At 51.1% G+C, this 24,442-nt stretch overlaps 1 protein-coding gene across 1 annotated transcript; it reads left to right on the top strand.

Moving 5' to 3' along the window:
* The first annotated feature begins 12,366 nt into the window (after positions 1-12,366).
* On the top strand, positions 12,367-20,599 carry LOC127006414 (uncharacterized). Its single transcript, XM_050876369.1, has 2 exons — positions 12,367-12,564; positions 20,045-20,599. Exons 1-2 carry the CDS (start codon positions 12,367-12,369, stop codon positions 20,597-20,599), a joined length of 753 nt encoding a protein of 250 aa, XP_050732326.1.
* Positions 20,600-24,442: the final 3,843 nt, after the last annotated feature.

Below are 24,442 nucleotides of genomic sequence, written 5' to 3'. Positions count from 1 at the left end.
CTCTCTCTGAATGAAGTGAATATTTATTTTTTCGATAAAAAAATAGCATGTACTATATATTAAGTTATTATGGATGTCTAATAACAATAACAATATTTATTAGCAACCTAAAAAAGAAAAGAATCGGACATGAAGAATTATCCAGTAACTCCAAAAAATAAATAAAATAATAAAATAATGGAAACGGGAGCTGTGATGAAAACGGAAAGCAGGACAAAATGGTGGGAACTTGGGGGGACGGTCAGCAAGGCAGTGACTCAGCGTCTCCATACAGGGCCCATACCGCGTGATACCACACTGAGGCGGGCGGGCGAGCGCCGAGCGTCACTATAGTCTGTTCGGAGCATGAAGTCGGTTCAGGGTGGAGCTGGTATCGTCGTTTACCTCTACCCATGCTGCCAAATCAGCCTTCGTACATGCGTCTCTCTCTTATTTCCCATCCATGTGCTATTTGAAAGCGATATTTTATATATTCTGTATATAGTAAAGGAAGCTACATAGTACAATGAGTGTCGATGTTTTGGATTATAACAAGGATTTGTATAAATTCTATGACATGTGGCAGCAATTTTTTCCCATGTTGCCACGTTGTGGTGGTGGTAGTGGTGGTGGTGGTGGTGGTCGGTGTGTCCCCCTAGGTCCCCCCCCGGGTCGAGAGGGAGAGAGATGGAGAGAGAGAGAGATAAACTGGTGGGTTGTGGGTAGGTAGGCCGGGAGAGTGCTAATCTGTTAATTGATGGTCGAACTGGCAGCGCTGCACTCATGGGAATTCTGAAATCTGCCACACCTTGAACCGACTTCATGCTCCGAACAGACTATAAGATCCAGACGGTACCGGTACTAGCGGCAATGCGCAGTGCCGAGTGATCATGACGCTTCCCGGCACCCAAGTGATCATGAGGCTTCGCGGTACCAGGTACCGGTACCGGGTCCCGCGAGGCCTCGATTCCTCGCGGTACCTGGTACCGGTACCTGGTACCGCGAAGCCTCATGATCACTTGGGTGCCGGGAAGCGTCATGATCACTCGGCACTGCGCATTGCCGCTAGTACCGGTACCGTCTGGATCTTAGTGACGCTCGGCGCTCACCCGCCCGCCTCAATGTGGTATCACGCGGTATGGGCCCTGTATGGGGACGCTGACCGTCCCCCCAAGTTCCCACCATTTTGTCCTGCTTTCCGTTTCCATCACAGCTCCCGTTTCCATTATTTTATTATTTTATTTATTTTTTGGAGTTACTGGATAATTCTTCATGTCCGATTCTTTTTCTTTTTTAGGTTACTAATAAATATTGTTATTGTTATTAGACTATGATCGAGTACCCATATCACCGAGATATCCACTCACTGAGTGGTGATTCTCTCTCTCTCTCTCTCTCTCTCTCTGAATGAAGTGAATATTTATTTTTTCGATAAAAAAATAGCATGTATAGTTATTATGGATGTACTCGATCATAGTCTAATAACAATAACAATATTTAGTAGCAAACTAAAAAAGAATCGCACATGAAGAATTATCAATAAATCCAATAAATAAATCCGAGCAATCTGGTACCGGTACCGTACCGTTTAGCTTGTACCGTTACCTGCCCACCCCTACTCTGAGCGCTGCCGGCTCTCAAGGTCGTCAGCAGCCCGCCGTGACACGCCTATATCACAGGCTACGTGGGTTGCTGCTGAGTGCCTATACTGAGACAGTGGCTGATCGTAAGGCTTATAATAATCTCCTGTCACCTTCTTTAGGCACATTCCAACGGCTGGTGACCAAATTATGGTAAAGTATAAGGGCGTAATGGTGGGTTGGCGACACCTGTTGGTGTAGAAACAAACTATCTCTTATTTACTTTCCCAGGGCTCGCTGGCTGCTGGCTCCCTGCTGGCTGTTAGGGGAAGGTGTGCAGGTCTGACACAAGTGTGCTCAGTTTCAGCAGAGTGAGCAGACGCACCACGTGTGCCCCATCCCCAAGTCACTACCCGCGGCCAAATGACAGAACCTTCAGCATCATTTGTGTTAAGTGATTACGCGAGATCGCTTGAGAATGCTGCGAAGCTAAATACATCGAAAAAAATCAGTGCTTTTGGGAGGAGGAGACTGGTAGACTGGCTGTCTAGCTGGCTGGCTGGCTGGGTGTCTGGTTGACTGGTTGCCTGGTGGGTTGATTGGCTGGCAGATTGGTGAACTGACTCTGTCTAACTGACCGATTGGATGGATGGCTGGTTGACTGGATGACTGACTGGGTGGTTGACTGACTGGCTGATTGGTTGGTTGGCTGACTGTCTGGCTGGTCGGTTGACTGGCTGTCCCTCTGCCTGGCCGATCTGTTGCTGACCAGTGATGCCCAGGTAGGCAGCACAGGCAGGCAAACAGGTGAGGGCAAGTGATGACAGGTGAGGGCAGGTGACGGCAAGTCACCTTACACTACGCACTCTTGGTCACTTCCCTGCGTACACTTATATACTCCACCCAGCACTGAGCTCTGTCCCTCTGTGCACTTTGCCTCCACTGAATTTCCTTTCCTATTTTCTTCCCCTGCTTGAGCGCCGCCATGCGTGTTTACCTCCGCCAGCTCATGTAAATCCCGTTCCATAGTAATCCCCCGCCACACAATAAGCTAGGGGACCCGGGGCAATACCTAAATGAGTGTTACCTCATGTAATAAGCTGATCAGTCTTGCCTGTAATATTTACCTCTGACAAAATGAGCACTGCAGAGTCGAGATGAAGCAGACGGCCGCCAGTTTTCCCTCCTCACAGCTGCTATCCACTTCCCCCGCTCTTCTGGATTCGCTGGACACCTATAAAATAACACAGCATCTCTCCCGTGTCGGTTAGGACATCCAACCGCACAGCATACGTATCCCATGACGAACGCACAGAGCACTTGTGCACCCGCCACCAAGGTTTGCTTTGATAAGTGACCAACACCACTGACCACCAAGATGGCCGTGCAGGCCCGCGCTACCCTCGCACCCCCACTGATGATGTCAGCTGCAAAACCTCTATAAAGGGACTCTATATATAGTATCATTCAGTGCTTGCATGTTTGTATGTTTGGATCAAGTGCCAGAATATCAAGTTTTGCGGCAGGACTGAAGCAAGATTGCAAGAATCTCTTCAGTGACTAGACCGGGAAAGAGCAAGGCAAGCAATACCCAAGACAAAGAAGAAAATAAGAGAAGAAGGATGAGACATACCATCCTGGACATTCTAGATAAAATCTGGCTACAATGAGGAGGGTGGCGCCCTCTGACACCCTCACCTTTGCCATTAATACTTTTTTTTATAAAGGGGGACCAGATGCCTTATCATTCTCCAGTAAGTCAATAAGGTATACACAATCTTATGTGAAAATTTCATGCTAATCAGATAAATGGCAAGACATGGACGAAATAGAAAAAAATCTTGGAGCCAATATATCTAGATGTGGTTTTTACACTTCCAAAAAATTCAGAAGATCGGTAAAAAATCTGACCAACTTTTATTGGGTATCAGTTAAAACTACAACTAAAGGGCATTTTTTTGTATTCATAAAATCAAAAAAAATGTAAAAACAGGACACAGCGTGGAGAAAATTATAAGTGAAAAGAATTGCAATTTTTTTCCGACAACACAAAAAAATAAAATTTTATAAATGCCAAGTGTAGATATGTAAACAAATTTAGTATGGTATTTTTTCAAAGCAGTTAACTGAAAAATAAAGTCTGAAAAATAGACGTTTTGTTTGAGTCTCCCCTCCGCTTCACCCAAATTTCAGGAAATTTCTAGAATATCATATAATTACACCAACAAACAACATACTAATATTTGATATAAACTTATTACTTCTATTGAAATTATGTTAGAAACTATTACATTTATGTTATAAAGTAATGTAAATGATTGTTATAAATAATGTTATTATGTTGACTTATAAAGGTATATTGAAAACCGCCTCTCTGGGATCGGTTTCACACGCTCAGTAGCGTACAATATACTTTAGGTAATTTATACAACTGAAACTTAAGGGTAGAAAAGCAGATCACCGAAGCGTAACTCACCTCCACGTCGTAATAATAATAACGCTCACCCACACAGCTAGTTATAATAATACAACTTTTGGCCAAACGCTACTACATATTACAACTTAGCTGTGATGTTCCTTTTCAATAGGTGGATATTGAGGGGCGTGGAAGCAGTGATCCACGGTGATTACTTCTACGTAGTTGTAAGGTTAACTTAAAACGTCTTCCTTGTATGGAAGCTCGTTCAGGACTGAATGTGTGAGCTGTGTCACGAGTGGGTGTTGGCGAACGACTGCTCGGGAGAACCTGCCTCGCGCTCCTTCGTCTCAGAATAGGACTCGCCTGAGCGCGGATGAGCTATCCCGAACTAGTAATTATGATAGCAGTCGCTGGGTTATTCACACCCAATCGTTAAACAAGCTCGTTAAATACTTAAATTCTAACATATTTCAAAGATATTGAACGTATCGTATGCGCAGGAGGACCCCCGTAGTCGCCCGCCTTGGAGCTACTTCTCACCTTCCAACTCTCATAAGAACCTCCACAAGATCTGGGTTAAGAGAAGGCCCTGATTCAGGACAGTCATTTAGGAAGTGCTGTCACAGCTTACCGCGGAGGCATCAAAGGCAGGTCTTGCTTCAGTGGTGGTGCCGTCTTCCCGGGTAACAGGGCCATGTGGTAGGTAGTACGTAGTCGAGACAAGGACTTTTTAATAATTTATGGGGGTGGTGTCACAACCTCCAAACGTTGTAGGTCAAGGACCGTGTAACCCGAGGACCCCCGCACTAACCTACACTACCTGTTGTGCTAATTCCAATAGGACCCCTAAAAAACGGATTGGTTCAACTCCCTCTACAGCCAAGGTTTGACTGGACAGGGTGGTAGATCGGACCCTCTGGAATAGCTCTAGGTAGGGTGTAGTGTCAAATTGTGGTATAATTTTTTTTCTTCCTGAAGCTATTTCTAGATACAGTGTTGTGTGCTACGGCGACCCTTCGAAATTAGGTGTAGCGGCGAAACAAATGCTAATATCTCTGCTAATACTTGTTCAATATCAATGTTTTTGGTATCAATGGATTCGTCTGAAGATTCCGCATGATGCCCAAGTAAAAGTTTGATGGTAATTACCAAATGTTTGGTCACGTGGGTCATAAATAGAAATAATATTGAAAAAAAAAACCGCTTGAAATTACCAGTTTCTGTTGTGATGTTTGAGCGTATAGAAGAAAAAAAAAGTGCAATACCGTGTATATTTCATTTTATTAATCTTTTGGGAGCTTAGATGGATGGTGGTCAGATTAGAAGCAACGTTCTCACCTGGAAGTGTTGTATGACAAGAGTGTGTATGCACTTGAATCCGTCCCTTTCGGGACTTTTGGTTGATATTAACCGAATGTGACACTGACCAAAGCATTTAAGTAGGAAGGCAATCCGCTCGAGGTAGGCACTATGAGGATGTCGATATTAGGCGGTGAGATATTAACCGGACTTAACTGTAATTGGCATTTGAGACAGTGAAATATGCGGTCGCACTGTTCTGATCTACTATCAATGTGCCAGTGTGGAGGGCTTGAGTGTTACTATGCTTGATGTCTATTTAAATCAGCTATAAGGTCTTGAATAACCCTTTCATAATTAACATAACTGTATAGTATATTCTATTTTTCTAAGCAGTAGAGTTATGAATGTTAATGCCTTAAAAACGAAAAATATCTTTAACTAGTTTATCATGTAAAAGATATACACATGTAGGCCTACTGTTATCACTGCCAGTCAGTGAAATAAAGCGTTGTTCCATATAAACAAAAGTCATTAAGTCGGTGTGTCACTTTAATCTGTTCAATCGTCATTCAAAAAGTCCTCATAATTGTGCTGGGTAGTATTGAAGTTGTGGCAGTCTTCGGCCATGCAGCTGCAGGCCTCTGTGCAGGAAAGACCAATTGTCCTGTGTGGGGTTCTTGAAAAGGCCTGGACTTCTGAAGATCTCGAAAATTCTCAGCATTAAAAAAAAGAGAAAATAAAATATCTGAAAATTGAGTTCTCAGACTCACAGCCCATTCTCGTCCTTATTTCGAGCGATCACACTCTCAAAGGATAAACAAAAAACAGCTGTATCGTACTCTTTAAGTTTATTTAACACAAGGAAAACTCTGCTGGAAATGAGGAATAATTAATTAATCCAGGCACAAAGCTACCTAGCTAACTGTCTTAAAATACTGTTGTGCTGGAAGCTTCCCCCGGCGTCCATGGGCCTCTAGAATGCTCCAGGAGGAGCGAGCAGGGGGCGGGGAACAAGGCGAGTCGTTCGCGCCCCGCGGGGCGCGGCTAGACGCCAGGCGGGAAGTGTTGCCAACTCGCATATATTTTTGCTACATGTTCTTGTATGATCTAAAATATACTGTAATATTCTAGACTGTACTGTTCTGGATATATATAGGAGAAGAGGGCGAGAGAGTGCCAGTCCCAGTCATAGGCTTGTGGTAAGTGAAGAGTCAGAGTGAAGTGTACTACTAAGGAAGAATATTAAACTACAGAAGCTGTGCAAAGTGTTTATATATCTCCCTCCCACGGAGTCTCCTTACGGCAACACGGAACCCAAGTAACACGTCCGGCATAACATTGGCGTCAGGAGTGCAGGCATTTGTTCTTTTCGCCATGGAGACTCGTTCCCAAGCTGCCCAGAGGGACGACATGTTGACTGAACTTTTGGAAGCCTTGAGACTACAGGTGGAGAAACAAGAAAGAGCACTCCACGAACTCAAAGAACAACAAGAAAGAGCACAGCAACAACAAGAAGGAACACTCCAAGAACTCAAAGAACAACAAGAAAGAGCACAGCACAACAAGAAGGAACACTCCAAGAAGTCAAAGAACAGCTAGAAGATCGCTTCACGGGATTACAGCAACAGCTACAAGCAGTACAAGATGGAAGTGAGTCAATACGAAGAGAAATGACTGATGTGACCACGAAGTTAGGACAACGCCTGATAGAAGTGGAGAAAGAACACACAAATCTTCAACAAGAGATGGAGGTGGTACGGGAGACGACACACAAAGAAATATTAGAAGTGCAGGGAAAGGTGAATCGTACTGAACAGGAAGTTTGTGACGTAAGTGACAGAGTGAAGGCCATTGAAGACTGCTTGGCTGGAAACGGACAGCCAGTGCCTGCAGGGGCTAGTTGTACCCAAGATGCTTCTCCTACGCAAGTCCGGGGTAGTTTGAGCCCTGGTTCGCCTGAGTTTATCCCCGCAAGAAGTTTCGCCAGCCCCATAATTCTGCCGGGTTCGCCTGTTAGAAAGAAGCCTCAGGAGTTTGATGGCAAGGTCTCCTGGGAGGCTTACCGCGCTCAGTTTGAGTTGTTGGCAGCCCGGAACGGATGGGATGACCAAGAGCGCGCGGTACAGCTGGCCACTAGCCTGAAAGGGGCGGCGCTGGAGGTCCATGCTCAGCTCCACAATGCGACAAAGGGCAGCTACAGCGGGCTGGCGCAGGCGCTGGAGCAACGATATGGGACCAAGCACCAGAACGAGCTCTTCAGGGTTAGGTTCAGAACCCGCAACAGGAGGCGCGGCGAGTCTCTTCAGGAACTCGCTAAGGACCTTGAGAGCATGGCGCACAAGGCATACCCAGGTGCCGCCTCTGACCTGCTGACGGTTTTGCTGCGTGATCAATTCATCGATGCCCTGGACAGCCCTCAGCTGAAGATACAAGTGAATCAAGCTAAGCCAACATCAATGCAGGAAGCTCTGGCACGTGCCATGGAGTTTGAGTCCTTTGTTAGGTCTAGCTTGTCAAGCTTCAGGGACGACTCGACTTTTGGCTTTAGGGCACGAAAGGGCGCTGTCAGCGACACAGACAGGTTCCAAGGAACGTGCTGGTACTGCGAGAAGGTTGGGCACAAGGAGAACGAATGCTATAAGAGGAAGAAGGAATATGAAGGTGGCGCTAAGAAGAAGCCCATTGAAGGACCCAAGTGCTGGACCTGTGGAGAAAAGGGGCACTGGAAGAATGAGTGTCGGAAAAATGTGCCACCACTCGGGAAACTAAGAAGGACTGGTTCACGGGGGCAACGACCAGTCTGTCCTGTACATGCCCCGAAGATATCAGTGTGCAGGAGAACCACCATGACAAGCTGCCAAGTGGAGGGCAAGGTTGACGGAATGTTGTGGCCTGTGGTTGTCGACACAGGCTCGGAACGCACATTGCTGTCGGCCTGACGTGATGAGTCATCGTCGGGTTCCTAAGACGCCGCATCGACTGTGCGGAGTCACAGGACACTACGCAGAGCTCAGAGGCCCAGTGGACGTGAAGTTTGAGCTCGGAGGAAAGGAAGAGTTCCTCTCTGTCTACGTGGCTGAAATGGACGACCCCTGCATCCTAGGTATGGATTATCTTGTCTCCCACAGGTGCGAGCTGGACTTCCGTGCTAAGTAGCTGACTGTAGGATGAAGGAGGGTGCCACTGACGACTGTGAACAAGGAAGACCTGCCAGTGACGGTCAAGCGCACCACCATTATTCCCCCGAGGTCGGAGATGCTGTTACCCTGTCAAATTACGGGTGCCCCCCCGGCTAGCCTGTGTGTGGTAGAGAGTGGAAGTCGATGCCCGGTAGAAAACGGGGTGATTGTAGGCAGTACTTTGGTAGACCCTGCTGCAGCGCCTGTCGTCGTGGCCAATGTCTCCTTCAGCCCAAAGAAAATAGAACAAGGGACCATGGTAGGGTTGTGTCAAGAGATCGACCAGGAACCGAGAACCTCTGTCTGCAGGAGAACCCTGACGAAGCCCCAGGAGGAGCTGCCCGACTACTTGCGCGACCTGTTTGACAGGAGCTCCAAGTGTCTAGAGAAGCCCCAAGTGGAACAGCTCAGGGAGCTTCTCGTGAGGAATGCAGATGTGTTTTCCACAGGAGACCTGGACTTGGGGTGTACGGACCTGGTAGAGCACCACATCGACACAGGTAGCCACCGCCCAGTGAAGCAAGCTCCTCGAAGGATGGCACCAGTCCGTCGCAAGGAGATGGATGAGGTAATGGATGATCTCCGGCAACAGGGGTTAATCGAGTGGTCCAGCAGCCCGTGGGCGTCTGCTGTAGTGCTCGTCAGGAAAAAAGACGGTTCCCTCAAGTGCTGCGTGGACTACCGAGCCCTCAGCGATCTCACCATCAAGGATTCATACCCACTCCCACGTATCGACGACACGCTCGACGCTTTGGTGGGCTCCAAGTGATTTTCAACACTGGATATGAAGTCTGGGTATCACCAAGTCAAAATGTCGGAGCAGGACAAAGAGAAAACAGCCTTTTCCTACGGTCAAGGCCTGTGGCAGTTTAAGGTTATGCCCTTTGGCCTCTGCAACGCGCCGGCCACGTTCGAGCGGCTGATGGAGAGGGTGCTGGAGGAACTTCACTGGAAGACGGCACTCATCTACCTCGACGACGTGATTGTCTTTGGCCAGACCTTCGAGCAGGAGATGGGAAGGCTATCAGAGGTTTTCGCCCGGTTTAGAGCTGCACACCTTAAGCTCAGCCCGAAGAATTGCTGCCTATTCCAAAGGGAGATCCAATACTTGGGACACATCGTGAGAGAGGCTGGAGCACGCACTGATCCTGAGAAGGTGGCTGCGGTAAGGGACTGGCCGACACCCACCAACGTGAAGGAGCTGGGGATCTTCCTCGGGTTGTGCTAATACTACCGCAGGTTTGTAAAAGGCTTCGCTACGATTGCTGCACCACTGCACCTCCTGACGAAGAAGGGGCGCAAGTTTCAGTGGACAGCGGAAACTCAGGTTGCCTTTGAGAGCCTCAAGGAGACCCTCATCAGCTCGCCCGTACTCACCTACCCAGACCCCTCTAAGCCTTTTATACTGGATTGTGATGCCAGTGACGAGGGGATTGGTGGAGTGCTGTCCCAGGCATGTGCCGACATGGAACGGGTTGTAGCCTACTTCAGCAAGAAGCTCACCCCAGCCGAGAAAAACTATTGCGTGACCCGGAAAGAACTCCTGGAAGTAGTCAAGAGCCTTGACTTTTTCCATGCTTACCTGTACGCTGCAACTTTCACCATCCGCACGGATCACGCTGCATTGCGGTGGTTGAAGTCACTGAAAAACCCTGAGGGTCAGCTTGCTCGCTGGATAGGTAAACTAGAGCAGCATCACTACACTGTTGTGCACCGATCTGGGCTAACACACGGTAACGCGGACAGCTTCAGCCGGCGCCCCTGCCTACCTGATTGTCAACATTGCCTCCAGAGGGAAAGCGTCCAGAAAATGTGCCGCCGCACTACAGTGGAACAGACAGCGGAAGTGCCATGGGAAGACTTGGGAAAACTGCAGCAGGAGGACCGAGATCTGAGACCAATTATGGAGTGTCTGAGTCAATCGTCAACGCGACCTGGGTGGGAAGTAATCTCGAGAGAAAGCCCTACCACCAAGAATTACTGGACTCAGTGGGACACTCTTCGGATGGACAACGGGGTGTTGCTGCGACGCTGGGTCTCTCATGATGGTCTTGACCACTACTGGTCCACGGTGCTACCTATGAAGTCCCGGGAAGGTGTCTTGAAAGAAATGCACGACAGCATCATCAGCGGACACCTTGGGGTAAAGATGACACTGAGTCGCCTGCGCCAAAGGTTCTACTGGGTTGGCATGAGGAAGGACGTGGATGAATGGTGTCAAGCGTGTGAGGTGTGCTGTGCAAAGAAGGGCCCCAAGAAGCGTCACCGTGCCCCATTGCAACTATACCAGGTTGGAGCCCCAATGGAACGGGTGGCAGTGGATATAGCAGGACCCTTGCCTCTGACGACGAACGGAAATAGGTACATCTGCGTCACAATGGATTACTTCACCAAGTGGCCGGAAGCCTACGCCATCCCTGACCAGGAAGCCACTACCATCGCTTAGGTATTGGTGGAGGAGTTCTTCTGTCGCTTCGGTGTGCCTAACGAGCTCCATTCCGACCAGGGAAGGAATTTTGAGTCAACAGTCCTTGCTGAGTGCTGCAAGCTCCTGGGTATCAAGAAGACCCGGACCACCCCTCTGCACCCACAGTCAGATGGAATGGTGGAGAGGTTTAATTGGACGTTGGGCCAGGAGTTGGCTAAGCAGTGCAACAATGATCAGTCTTCATGGGATCAGAAGCTGCCTGCGCTCCTCATGGCCTACAGGTCTGCCGCCCACGAGATTACGGGGTATTCACCGGCAAAGCTGATGTTTGGACGGGAGCTACGATTGCCGGTGGACCTACTGACAGGAAGGCCTCCTGGGGAAAGCCTTCCAAGGGACGCCTCCAGTTTTGCCCGTCAACTAGAGGAACGACTGGAAGAGGTGCACCATCAAGTCCGTGGTGCCTTGAAGTTCTCCGGGGAGGCCATGAAGCGCGGTTACAATATGAGGGCAACCCACGTTGACTTCAAGGAAGGAGACCAAGTCTGGCTTTACAACCCGCAGAGGAAGAAAGGACAGTCTCCGAAGTTACAGAGCCCCTGGGAAGGCCCTTATACTGTGCTAGAACGCCTCTCCGACGTGACTTACCGAATCCGGAGAACGGAAAGGACCAAGCCGAAAGTTGTCCACGTCAACCGCCTATGGAGATACCACGGTCCGGGAAACTACACCTGGAACAACTAGACAGTAGACACCCAGCAGCCGACGAAAACGCAAGGGACGTCCAGGACCGAGAGGAGGTCGACGACGACATAGGCCTTCTGGACCTTTCAGCCGAGGGAGATAACCTCCCGGCTTCGGCAGATGTTCCAGGGACACCCCAAGAAGCGGACGACGACGAGGCGCACCAGGAGACAGACGCGCAGGAGGCAGAGAACAGAAGACAGAGACAACGCAGGGGTCCACAGCGATACGACGATTATTATGTTTTTGATTAATTCTCTTATGTTTGTATATAGTTAAGTGTGTGATCGGGACGATCACAGTTAAGAGGGGGGGATAGTGTTGTGCTGGAAGTTTCCCCCGGCGTCCATGGGTCTCTAGAAGGCTCCGGGAGGAGCGAGCAGGGGGGCGGGGAACAAGGCGAGCCGTCCGACGCCAGGCGGGAAGTGTTGCCAACTCGCATATATTTTTGCTACATGTTCTTATATGATCTAAAATATACTGTAACATTCTAGACTGTACTGTTCTAGATATATATGGGAGAAGAGGGCGAGAGAGTGCCAGTCCCAGTCATAGGCTAGTGGTAAGTGAAGAGTCAGAGTGAAGTGTACTACTAAGGAAGAACATTAAACTACAGAAGCTGTGCAAAGTGTTTACATATCTCCCTCCCACGGAGTCTCCTGACGGTGACACGGAACCCAAGTAACACGTCCGGCATAACAATACCTTAGGCAAAAACACTAGACTTAGCTGTAGATGGGCGCGCCTGAAGCCCGCCTGGATGCCACGTGGTCTCACGCCCACGATGAAATCCTCCTGCCGCCTCTCGTAACCTCTCAGCAACACGCCTCTCGTAACCTCCCAGGGCTTTCCTCGCCTGCAGTATACAGTCAAGGTGACTTGTGGATACTGCCAGGGCAGGAAGACCACCACGATGAAAACGTGGGGCGGGAGGTAGCGAAGCACGTCCGACGCGAGCGAGGTCACACACAGGAAGAATGTAGCGGCGCCGACCCGGGTCGCTTTTGCTCGTCCCGGCCCGCGGTCTAGGTGCCAGCACTCGCCACAGCTGACATCTCTTGCTCTGGATAACACTTAATCTAACGCCCTTACTGCTATGGGTTATTATTTATTAATAACCTAACACCATGCACTAAGTAATAGTGGGTCACGCATCTCACGAATATTTCAGCATTGGCAGCAATATGCAATAATATTATTTGAATAAGCTCCGCCCACTCTTGCTCTTGCTGTGCAGGTGACCCGTTGGAGAGTAAGAAAATGGAAATTTCCACTCGGCTATTTCTTGGAATGAGGAGTTCATGACATCCTACAGGAGCAGTTTGATCGACGGCACGAGGTCTGGCAGTGACATATTTTTTTTTTTTTTTTATACGTCGTGGCCTATTGTGCCTGTAGGCTTCTTCCCGGTGGGCCCTGATGGTCGGCCCAAGGCTTTCTTCCCAGTGGGGCCTGATGGTCGGCCCAGCCCGTTCTAGCGCAGGCGAGTGTTTATAGTGGCGCTATCTTGTGTTGGCTCATGCTGCCCCCCGGAACTCATCTTTGAGCCTCTCTTTGGAGAGGTTTATCTGGAGCCCAGGTTGATGGGTGGTCTTCAGGCCAGCATGTGGGTAGTCTTAGGCCACTCGGCGGTGACTGAAAAAACTCAGCTGTGCGGTGGCCAGGATTCGAACCCGCGTCCCTCCTGGAGCTCCTGAACGCGGGCCGTCACGCTAACCATTCAGCTACCGCCTCCCCCTCGCCCCGCCTCTTCAAGTCCTTTTGGTGCCGGTTTCTTTTTCATGAGAATCGGTTGCAGCCTGCCATGTCCCTCATGGTGATGGTAAGTCTTGCTTGCTCTCCAGCGCCCGACGCCAAACAAGGGACTGGAAGTTGTCTCGCTCCAGATGTTGACGGAGGCTGTCTGATGTTGGAGGTAATCCTTCATTCTTATGTCCTTTCTGACAGAACATCCAGTAGCGTACACTGTCTGCTTGACTGCCAGCTTTCTTGTTTTGTGTAGAGGCTGCAGACAAAAGCTTCACAGCCAGAGATGACGCATTGATCCATGATGCTACTGCTTCCCAAAGCACACAAGCGTTTCAGGCGCGGAATCCAAGAAGCGTTAGCGACCTCGCTAACTGAGATACCGATGTAAACATTCGTTAATGGCATCCAATGATGCTAAACTATGACGTCACAGAGTGGTTAAATTAACGAGAGCCCCAGACCCTCGTAAACGTAGCGAAGTTCATCATGATTAACTTATTTATAATTTTTTAGCATTAAATATAGGTTTTAGAGTACACAGAGCAAAATCAATTATAAAATGATGATCTGTACACACTGCACACGACTAATATATTGTTATGCCGGACGTATACTTGGGTTCCGTGTCGCCGTCACAAGACTCCGTGGGAGGGAGATATGTAAACACCTTGCACAGCTTCTGTAGTTTAATATTCTTCCTTAGTAGTACAATTCACTCTTGACTCTTCACTGGCCACTAGCTTACTAAGACTGGGACCGACTCCTCTCTCCTCAAAGATTTATCCCCTAGTATCACTAGGGGAAACGAGCCCTTGTCCTAAGACAGCCCGTTAAGAGTGTAAAAATGCTCCCTCCCTGCGCGGGGGAGCACCGGCTAAGCCCATTGGCGGCCCGTAGCAGGATGCCGACAGACCGACTCTATCGGCGATCGAAACCTAGCCGACCGAGTCGGTCTGTCGACGAGGACTGGCGTGTCTCTGGGAGACTCCTCTCGCCCTCTTCTCCTATATATATATATATATATATATATATATATATATATATATATATATATATATATATATATATATATATATATATATACCGAACAGTACAGTCTAGAACGTTACAGTATATATTCGATTATACAAGAACATGTAGCAAAAATATGTGCGAGTAGGCAACACTCCCCGCCTGGAGCCTAGCCACGGGTCCCGCGGGGCGCGGACGACTCGCCTTGTTCCCCGCCCCCCTGCTCTCTCATCCCAGAGTCTTCCAGAGGCCCATAGACCCGGGGGAAGCTTCCAGCACAACACTATTCCCCCCTCTTAATTGTGATCGTCCCGATCACACACTTAACTATATACAAACATAAGAAAATGAATCAAAAACATAATAATCATCGTATCGCCGTGGACGCCTGCGTTGTCTCTGTCTTCTGTTCGGTGCCTCCTGCGCGTCTGTCTCCTGGAGCGCCTCGTCGTCGTCCGCTTCTTGGGGTGTCGCTGGAACATCTGCCGAAGCCGGGAGGTTATCTCCCTCGGCTGAAAGGTCTAGAAGACCTATGTCGTCGTCGACCTCCTCTCGGTCCTGGACGTCCCTTGCGTTTTCGTCGGCTGCTGGGTGTCTGTAGTTGTTCCAGGTGTAGTTTCCCGGACCGTGGTACCTCCATAGCCGGTTGACGTGGTCAACTTTCGGCTTGGTCCTTTCCGTTCTCCGGATTCGGTAAGTCACGTCGGAGAGGCGTTCTAGCACAGTATAAGGGCCTTCCCAGGGGCTCTGTAACTTCGGAGACTGTCCTTTCATCCTCTGCGGGTTGTAAAGCCAGACTTGGTCTCCTTCCTTGAAGTCAACGTGGCTTGCCCTCATATTGTAACGGCGCTTCATGGCCTCCCCGGAGAACTTCATGGCACCACGGACTTGATGGTGCACCTCTTACAGCCGTTCCTCTAGCTGACGGGCAAAACTGGAGGCGTCCCTTGGAAGGCTTTCCCCAGGAGGCCTTCCTGTCAGTAGGTCCACCGACAATCGCAGCTCACGTCCAAACATCAGCTTTGCCGGCGAAAACCCCATAGTCTCGTGGGCGGCAGACCTGTAGGACATGAGGAGCGCAGGCAGCTTTTGATCCCATGAAGACTGATCATTGTTGCACTGCTTGGCCAACTCCTGGCCCAACGTCCAATTAAACCTCTCCACCATTTCATCTGACTGTGGGTGCAGAGGGGTGGTCAAGTCTTCTTGATATCCAGAAGCTTGCAGCACTCAGCAAAGACTGTTGACTCAAAATTCCTTCCCTGGTCGGAATGGAGCTCGTTAGGCACACCGAAGCGACAGAAGAACTCCTCCACCAATACCTTAGCGATGGTAGTGGCTTCCTGGTCAGGGATGGCGTAGGCTTCCGGCCACTTGGTGAAGTAATCCATTGTGACGCAGATGTACCTATTTCCGTTCGTCGTCAGAGGCAAGGGTCCTGCTATATCCACTGCCACCCGTTCCATGGGGGCTCCAACCTGGTATAGTTGCAATTGAGCACGGTGACGCTTCTCGGGGCCCTTCTTTGCACAGCACACCTCACACGCGTGACACCATTCTTCCACGTCCTTCCTCATGCCAACCCAGTAGAACCTTTGGCGCAGGCAACTCAGTGTCTTCTTTACCCCAAGGTGTCCGCTGGTGATGCTGTCGTGCATTTCTTTCAAGACGCCTTCCCGGGACTTCATTGGTAGCACCGTGGACCAGTAGTGGTCAAGACCATCATGAGACACCCAGCGTCGCTGCAACAACCCGTTGTCCATCCGAAGAGTGTCCCACTGAGTCCAGTAATTCTTGGTGGTAGGGCTATCTCTCAAGATTATTTCCCACCCAGGTCGCGTTGACGACTGACTCAGCCACTCCATAATTGGTCTCAGATCTCGGTCCTCCCGCTGCAGTTTTCCCAAGTCTTTCCATGGCATCTCCGCTGTCTGTTCCACTGTAGTGCGGCGGCACATATTCTGGACGCTTTCCCTCTGGAGGCAATGTTGACACTCAGGTAAGCAGGGGTGCCGGCTCAAGCTGTCCGCGTTACCGTGTGTTAGCCCAGATCGGTGCACAATAGTGTAGTGATGCTGCTCTAGTTTACCTATCCAGCGAGCAAGCTGGCCCTCAGGGCTTTTCAGTGACTTCAGCCACCGTAATGCAGCGTGATCCGTGCGGATGGTGAAAGTTGCACCGTACAGGTAAGCATGGAAAAAGTCCAGGTTCTTGACTACTTGCAGGAGTTCTTTCCGGGTCACGCAATAGTTCTTTCTCGGCTGGGGTGAGCTTCTTGCTGAAGTAGGCCACAACCCGTTCCATGTTGGCACATGCCTGGGACAGCACTCCACCAATCCCCTCATCACTGGCATCACATTCCAGTATAAAAGTCCTAATTAGAGGGGTCTGGGTAGGTGAGTACGGGCGAGCTGATGAGGACCTCCTTAAGCAACCCGAGTTTCCGCTGTCCACTCAAGCTTGCGCCCCTTCTTCGTCAGGAGGTGCAGTGGTGCATCAATCGTAGCGAAACCTTTCACAAACCTGCGGTAGTATTAGCACAACCCGAGGAAGCTCCGCAGCTCCTTCACGTTGGTGGGTGTCGGCCAGTCCCTTACCGCAGCCACCTTCTCAGGATCAGTGCGTACTCCAGCCTCTCTCACGATGTGTCCCAAGTATTGGACCTCCTTTTGGAATAGGCAGCATTTCTTCGGGCTGAGTTTAAGGTGTGAAGCTCTAAACCGGGCGAAAACCTCTGATAGCCTCTCCATCTCCTACTTGAAGGTCTGGCCAAAGACAATCACGTCGTCGAGGTAGATGAGTGCCGTCTTCCAGTAAAGTCCCTCCAGCAACCTCTCCATCAGCCGCTCGAACGTGGCCGGCGCGTTGTACAGGCCAAAGGGCATTACCTTAAACTGCCACAGGCCTTGACCGTAGGAGAAGGCTGTTTTCTCTTTGTCCTGCTCCGACATTTTGACTTGGTGATACCCAGACTTGATATCTAGTGTTGAAAACCACTTGGAGCCCATCAAAGCGTCGAGCGTGTCGTCGATCCGTGGGAGAGAGTATGAATCCTTGATGGTGAGATCGTTGAGGGCTCGGCAGTCCACACAGCACCTGAGGGAACCGTCCTTTTTCCTGACGAGCACTACAGCAGAGGCCTACGGGCTGCTGGACCGCTCGATTAACCCCTGTTGCCGGAGATCATCCATCTCCTTGCGACGGACTGGTGCCATCCTTCGAGGAGCTTGCTTCACTGGGCGGTGGCTACCTGTGTCGATGTGGTGCTCTACCAGGTACGTACACCCCAAGTCCAGGTCTCCTGTGGAAAACACATCTGCATTCCTCACGAGAAGCTCCCTGAGCTGTTCCACTTGGGGCTCCTCTAGTCACTTGGAGCTCCTGTCAAACAGGTCGCGCAGGTAGTCGGGCAGCTCCTCCTGGGGCTTCGTCAGGGCTCTCCTGCAGACACAGGTTCTCGGTTTCTGGTCGATCTCTTGGCACAACCCCACCATGGTCCCTTGTTTTATTTTCTTTGGGCTGAAGGAAACATTGGCCACGACGACAGGCACTTCCGCTGCAGTAGGGTTTGCCACAGTACTGCCTACAATCACCCCGTTTTCTACCGGGCATCGACTTCCACTCTCTACCACACACAGACTAGCCGGGGGGACACCCGTAATTTGACAGGGTAACCGCATCTCTGACCTCGGAGGAATAATGGTGGTGCGCTTGACCGTCACTGGCAGGCCCTCCTTGTGCACAGTCGTTAGTGGCACCCTCTTTCCTCCTACAGTCAGCTGCTTAGCGTAGAATTCCAGCTCGCACCTGTGGGAGACAAGATAATCCATACCTAGGATGCAGGGGTCGTCCATTTCAGCCACGTAGACAGAGAGGAACTTTTCCTTTCCTCCGAGCTCAAGCTTCACGTCCACTGGGCCTCTGAGCTCTGCATAGTGTCCAGTGACTCCGCACAGTCGATGCGACGTCTTAGGAAGCCGACGATGATTCACCACGTCAGGCCGACACCAATGTGCGTTCCGAGCCTGTGTCGACGACTACAGGCCACAACACTCCGTCAACCTTGCCCTCCACTTGGCAGCTCGTCATAGTGGTTCTCCTGCACATTGATATCTCCGGGGCATGTACAGGACAGACTGGTCGTTGTCGCTGTGAACCAGTCCTCCTTAGTTTCCCGAGTGGTGGTCCCTCGCCGGGGGCACATTTTTCAGACACTCATTCTTCCAGTGCCCCTTTTCTCCACAGGTCCAGCACTTGGGTCCTTCCCTGGGCTTCTTCCTAGCGCCACCTTCATATTCCTTTTTCCTCTTATAGCATTCGTTCTCCTTGTGCCCAACCTTCTCGCAGTACCAGCACGATCCTTGGAACCTGTCTGTGTCGCTGACAGCGCCCTTTCGTGCCCTAAAGCTAAAAGTCGAGTCGTCCCTGAAGTTTGACAAGCTAGACCTAACAAAGGACTCAAACTCCATGGCACGTGCCAGAGCTTCCTGCATTGATGTTGGCTTAGCTTGATTCACTTGTATTTTCAGCTGAGGGCTGTCCAGGGCATCGATGAATTGATCACGCAGCAAAACCGTCAAGAGGTCAGGGGTGGCACCTGGGAATGCCTTGTGCGCCATGCTCTCAAGGTCCTGAGCGAGTTCCTGAAGAGACTCGCCGCGCCTCCTGTTGCGGGTTCTGAACCTAGCCCTGAAGAGTTCGTTCTGGTACTTGGTCCCATATCGTTGCTCCAGCGCCTGTGCTAGCCCGCTGTAGCTGCCTTTTGTCGCATTGTCGAGCTGAGCAAGGACCTCCAGCGCCGCCCCTTTCAGGCTAATGGCCAGCTGAACCGCGCACTCTTGGTCATCCCATCCATTCCGAACTGCCAACAGCTCAAACTGAGCGCGGTAAGCCTCCCAGGAGACTTTGCCATCAAACTCCTGAGGCTTCTTCATTACCGGCGACCCCAGCAGGCTCATGGGACTGGCGGAACTTCTTGCGGGGATAAACTCAGGCGAAACAGAGCTCAAACTACCCCGGAGAAGCATCTTGGGTACAACTAGCCCCTGCAGGCACTGGCTGTACGTTTCCAGCCAAGCAGTCTTCAAGGGCCTTCACTCTGTCACTTACTTCTAATATTTCTTTGTGTGTCGTCTCCCGTACTATCCCCATCTCTTGTTGAAGATTTGTGTGTTCTTTCTCCACTTCTATCAGGCGTTGTCCCAAGTTCGTGGTCACATCAGTCATTTCTCTTCGCACTGACTCACTTCCATCTTGTACTGTTTTTAGCTGTTGCTGTAATCCTGTGAAGCGATCTTCTAGCTGTTCTTTGAGTTCCTGGAGTGTTCCTTCTTGTTGTTGCTGTGTTCTTTCTTCTTGTTGCTGTGCTCTTTCTTGTTGTTCTTTGAGTTCTTGGAGTGTTCTTTCTTGTTGTTGCTGTGCTCTTTCTTGTTGTTCTTTGAGTTCTTGGAGTGTTCCTTCTTGTTGCTGTGCTCTTTCTTGTTGTTCTTTGAGTTCTTGGAGTGTTCCTTCTTGTTGTTGCTGTGCTCTTTCTTGTTGTTCTTTGAGTGCCTGGGCCCGGGGGGCTCCCTCGACGTCCGAGTTTCCGCCCCTTCCGGGCTCGTCCGGCCCTGCTGCCCCAGCCTCATCCACTGCCACCCCTGTGCCTCGCCAGACTCCTGCTCCGGCACCCCAGCCGCAGCCTACCGTCCCCCCTGTGCCAGCTGCCAGTCCCCCCGCTGTCACTGGGTCGACCCCTGTCCTCAATCAGATCCTCGCTGCGGTCATCCAGCTGCAGGAGACGCTGGCTGCGACGATCTCCAGGGTGGCGGCCTTGGAGCAGCGAGTCTCCACGCCCCCGCCTGCGCGTGAGCTCCCCTCCATCCCAGCCCCTGCTCCATCCTCAGCCCCGGCCCCATGCCCTGCCCTGCCGTCTGCTGGTGAGGCTATGGACGCCGATAGTGGGGACAGTGTGGTTCCCCCTGAGGGCCAGATGCCGAACACCCCTGCAACTCCACCGGCTGTGGTGACTGCAGCTGCCAAGGGAACGGCCGAACCCCGCCATGGCCAGACGGGTCCTTCAACTTCACCTGCTGATCCTCCACCGCAGTGGGAGACCACACTCCAGGTGCTGCTGGCGCAGTTTGATTCCCTGACTCAGCAGGTGGCCGAGCTCCATCACCGGATCACCCCACTCCTTGACCGACAACCACCCCCTCCTGACCAGTGAGTGTGTCCACCTCTTAACTTGGAATGTCAACGGGCTGCATGCCCGCTTCACTGACCCTCACTCCTATGTAATAACTCATAGGCCAGATATCGTTGCTCTTCAGGAGGTTGGGCCGAGGGTGTCGGACCTGAGGGGGTATGATTTATATGTCTTAGATGGCGCAGCAGGTAGCACCCAGGGGATGGCTACGTATGTCAGACAGGGGACGACAATAGTTTTTGAGGAAATGGGTATTAATGAGGGCATTGAATATATCACTGTTTCTTTACTCCATATGGGTGAAACCCTATTTTTTGTTAACACGTATGTGCATGCGGGGGCTTTAAATCTTGCTAACTTTCCTGATTATGTTCATGAGGAGCCGACTGTTCTTGTGGGGGATCTTAACTCTCGCCACCGAGATCTTGGTAGCCACCGCACCGGCAATGTCAATGGTGTCCGCTGGAAGGCCTTCCTTGATGCCTCCGAGACGGCTGTCCTCACGGGGGATAATGTGCCTACACATGTTCAGGGGGGCAGGTTAGACTATGTCACTCTTTTTAACATGCCAGCTTTTACTGCCGAGACCCTTATTTCCAGGTGCCTGTTGAGTGACCACTTTGCCCTGGAGACGACCATCCCGATCCAGCCTGCCCCTGCCGTGTCCCGGAAGCGGTTGGCTGTCCCTGCTGCCCGGATGCCACGCCTCGTTGCCGACGTTGGGGCGTGGTACCATACTGTGAAGGGCTCCTTTACCGACGCCGCCTCGCTGTACCACGGCCTGCTGGACACCGTCGAGAGTTTTGTTGCAGCTGGCAGGGCCCCTCAACGGCCCGCCAAGCGCCGCCTGCAGACCTACGCCTCGGACCCGGCTGTTTCCAACTGTCAGCGGACCCTTGCCTCGTACCAGCGGCGCTGGCAGCAGGACCCCGCCGATCGGGCTGCCCGCGATGCCATGGTCGCCGTGGCGCGCCACCTCACTGAACTCAGACAGGAGGCCCGCTCACGACACTTGGTCGCCTTCCTTGCCAGCGTGCGCAAGACCCGCTCCCTGCGGGAGGTTTGGCACCATGTCAACAGGGTAAGAGGGAGGACCAAACGGCTGGTGAGTGACCCTGACCCTGCGGGCCGGGCCCAGGACCTGATACGCCAGTGGCAGAGGGCCTCCTCCCTTGGTGGTCTCCCTGCACAACACCGGGCTGAACTTGCCCGCCACAGGGAGCGGCGGATGGCCCTCGTTCAGCACCACGTCACGCTTCTGGATGACACCTGTGTCCCCATTACTCACGATGAACTCCTTCTTGCTGTCAAATATGGCAAGTCGACAGCCCCGGGCCACGACGGGTTGACTTACGACATTTTAAATACCTTACTCGTTGTGCAAGGCGACAACCCCCTGCTTGACCTGTTCAACATGTCGTTTGCCGCAGGTTGCCTCCCCCCTCCGTGGAAAGCTGCATTGATCGTTCCCATCCCCAAGGGTGATGGCACCTTTCGCCCTATCTCCCTGACGAGCTGTGTGTGTAAAATGTTAGAGCGGGTGATCTTGAACAGACTTCTGTATAAGGTGGGGGACCGGCTCTCCCCAAACTTACATGATTTTATGAAAGGCCGTTCCACGAGTGACTTTTCTTCAGTGCCTTAGTAATCCGGACGTGAACTGTCGAGCTTTTGTGGACTTAAAAGGGGCCTTTGATAGGGCCAACAAGGATGTCATAATGGAAGAACTCATTCTGAAGGGTGTCCGTGGAAGACTCTTAAGCTGGATCAGGGACTATTTGTATGATAGGAGGGCGCAAGTGGTCTTCCAGGGTGCTACCTCCACGGAGGAAGTGTTTGAGCTGGGCACACCGCAAGGGGGTGTCCTCAGCCCCATGCTTTTCAACATTTTAATGGACAAAATTGCTCGGTGGCCCTTTCCGGATAATACTCAGGTCATTATCTATGCAGATGACATCCTTGTGCAATGCAGCAGTCCTGCTCTTTTCAGTTTAGCTTTGCAGCAACTGTCAGCGCTGTGTGAACAAATGGGCCTTGTCATCAATGAAACTAAGACGAAATTTCAAGCCAGTGGGAGGAGAGTTTCTCACCTGCCCAGTGTTAATGGTACTCCTTTAGCTAGAGTTCCTACATACAAGTACTTAGGCGCCCTTGTCAGCTTCAAGAAATCTGTGCAGAGCGTCAATCATGTTCAGGACATCTGCCTTCCTAGGTTAGCTCCTCTTAAGGTTTTGGCTAACAGGGGCCTTGGAGTCGGCATCCCTGTCCTCAGGATGTTTTACCTTTCTGTCATCAGGTCCCTCATTGATTATGCTGCCCCCGTTTTGGTTCAGTTTAGTGCGGCACAACTTCGCCCCTTGGAACTTATTCAAAATGAGGCCATGCGCCTCATTCTGGGCTGCCCCAGAACTGCAAAACTTGAGGTCATGAGGGCAGAACTGAATCTGCCTCGTGTTGTGGACAGAATCTGGGAAATTGCTTGTCGCACCGTCAGCCGCTTGCTTCGTGCTGGTGCAGTGCCCCTCCAACAGGCACTGGTAACTCTGCACCGCGACTCCAGGGCTCCTGTTACTCCCTATCTTAGAAAACTTTATCTCTTGTTAGTAGAGACGGGTGTGTTAGAGGCGTTCTTAGGCCTAGTTTACTCCCCAGCCCAACCTGCCTGGCCTCCCTACCGTGTCAGTGTGGACATTGAAAAACTACCTTTCCCTAAACGTGATTGGCTTCCCCATGTCCTCCAGGATCACTTCATGGTCGAACTGTCCAAGTACCCCCGTGTTCGGGCTGTCCATGTGTACTGTGATGGCTCTGTTGATGGCAGCAGGTCGGGCTGTGGCGTGTTTATCCGGGATTACGCTTCCCCCACCCAGTACACTGACATTGAGGTTACCAGGCGGCTGCCGGGGTACCTGTCCTCGACCCGGGCTGAGCTGTATGCCATCCTTGAGGCTCTCTACACTGTAGCAGCTTTGCACGACAATGTCTACTTGTTTGTCGATAGCCAGGCTGCATTACATGAACTTGTGTCCTCTTCCCCTACCGACTGTGATCTTGTAACGAAGTGCCTGACTGCCGTCCGTGCCCTTGAGGCCGCAGGTGCCACGGTCCACTTCACCTGGGTGCCCTCCCATGTGGGCATACAGCTCAATGAGAAGGCAGACTGCCTTGCTCGACGTGCCCTTCAGGATGACACAGTGGACCCTGGCACTGACTATACGCTTAGCTATGTTTAGAATAGACTTAGGCATTATTCACGTGATAACATTGCTACCCAACTCAGACACTGCTGTGACCATGGCAGCGCCAGCAGCCTCCACTATGTTAGTGTCTCCCAGCGCTGTGTTTACCCCTATGGGCGACACAGTGCCCCTCAGGATGTGGTAGCAATGCGCCTTAGGCTAGGCTATAGGTACTACTGGGAGGTTAGTAACTCCCCTGGTGTCTGCTGCACGCTCTGTGTCAGGTCGAGGGGCCACACACTGCATCACTATGTCATGGAATGCCCTCTCATTGCTAAGTTTAAGCCACGGGACTGCCTTGACCTGCCCCAGACAATTTGTTGGCTCCTGAACCATGATGTCCTCCCTGCTATCCTCAAAGAACACCCTCAGTTTGCACCAAGGTGGTGATGCAGTGTGTGGCAGCCTGAACTACTGCCGTGCTATACAAGGCTGTGATCTCTGCAGTATTCTACTTTAAGGACTAGTATTTACTCTATCTCTGTATTCATTCCCATCTAGTGCTTGGGCAATGTTCTCCGTCCCCACATTTTATTGTCTTATTGTCCAGGGGAAGCTTTCATCTACTAAAAGAAGATAATGTGCTACCTTGTCGAGATGCAGTGGCTTTGCTTATTTGGTGTCT

The sequence above is a fragment of the Eriocheir sinensis genome, chromosome 32 (genome assembly GCF_024679095.1).
Source record: "Eriocheir sinensis breed Jianghai 21 chromosome 32, ASM2467909v1, whole genome shotgun sequence".
In the NCBI taxonomy this organism is placed as follows: domain Eukaryota; kingdom Metazoa; phylum Arthropoda; class Malacostraca; order Decapoda; family Varunidae; genus Eriocheir; species Eriocheir sinensis.
This window is presented reverse-complemented; position numbering and strand designations above follow the sequence as displayed.

Excerpts from the sequence above, each read along its gene's own strand:
- LOC127006414 (XM_050876369.1), top strand. The coding sequence starts at position 12,367 with ATGGGCGCGCCTGAAGCCCGCCTGGATGCCACGTGGTCTCACGCCCAC. Across the intron at positions 12,565-20,044 it reads ATGAAAACGTGGGGCGGGAG|ACTCCTGCTCCGGCACCCCA; the intron begins GTAGCGAAGCAC and ends GTGCCTCGCCAG.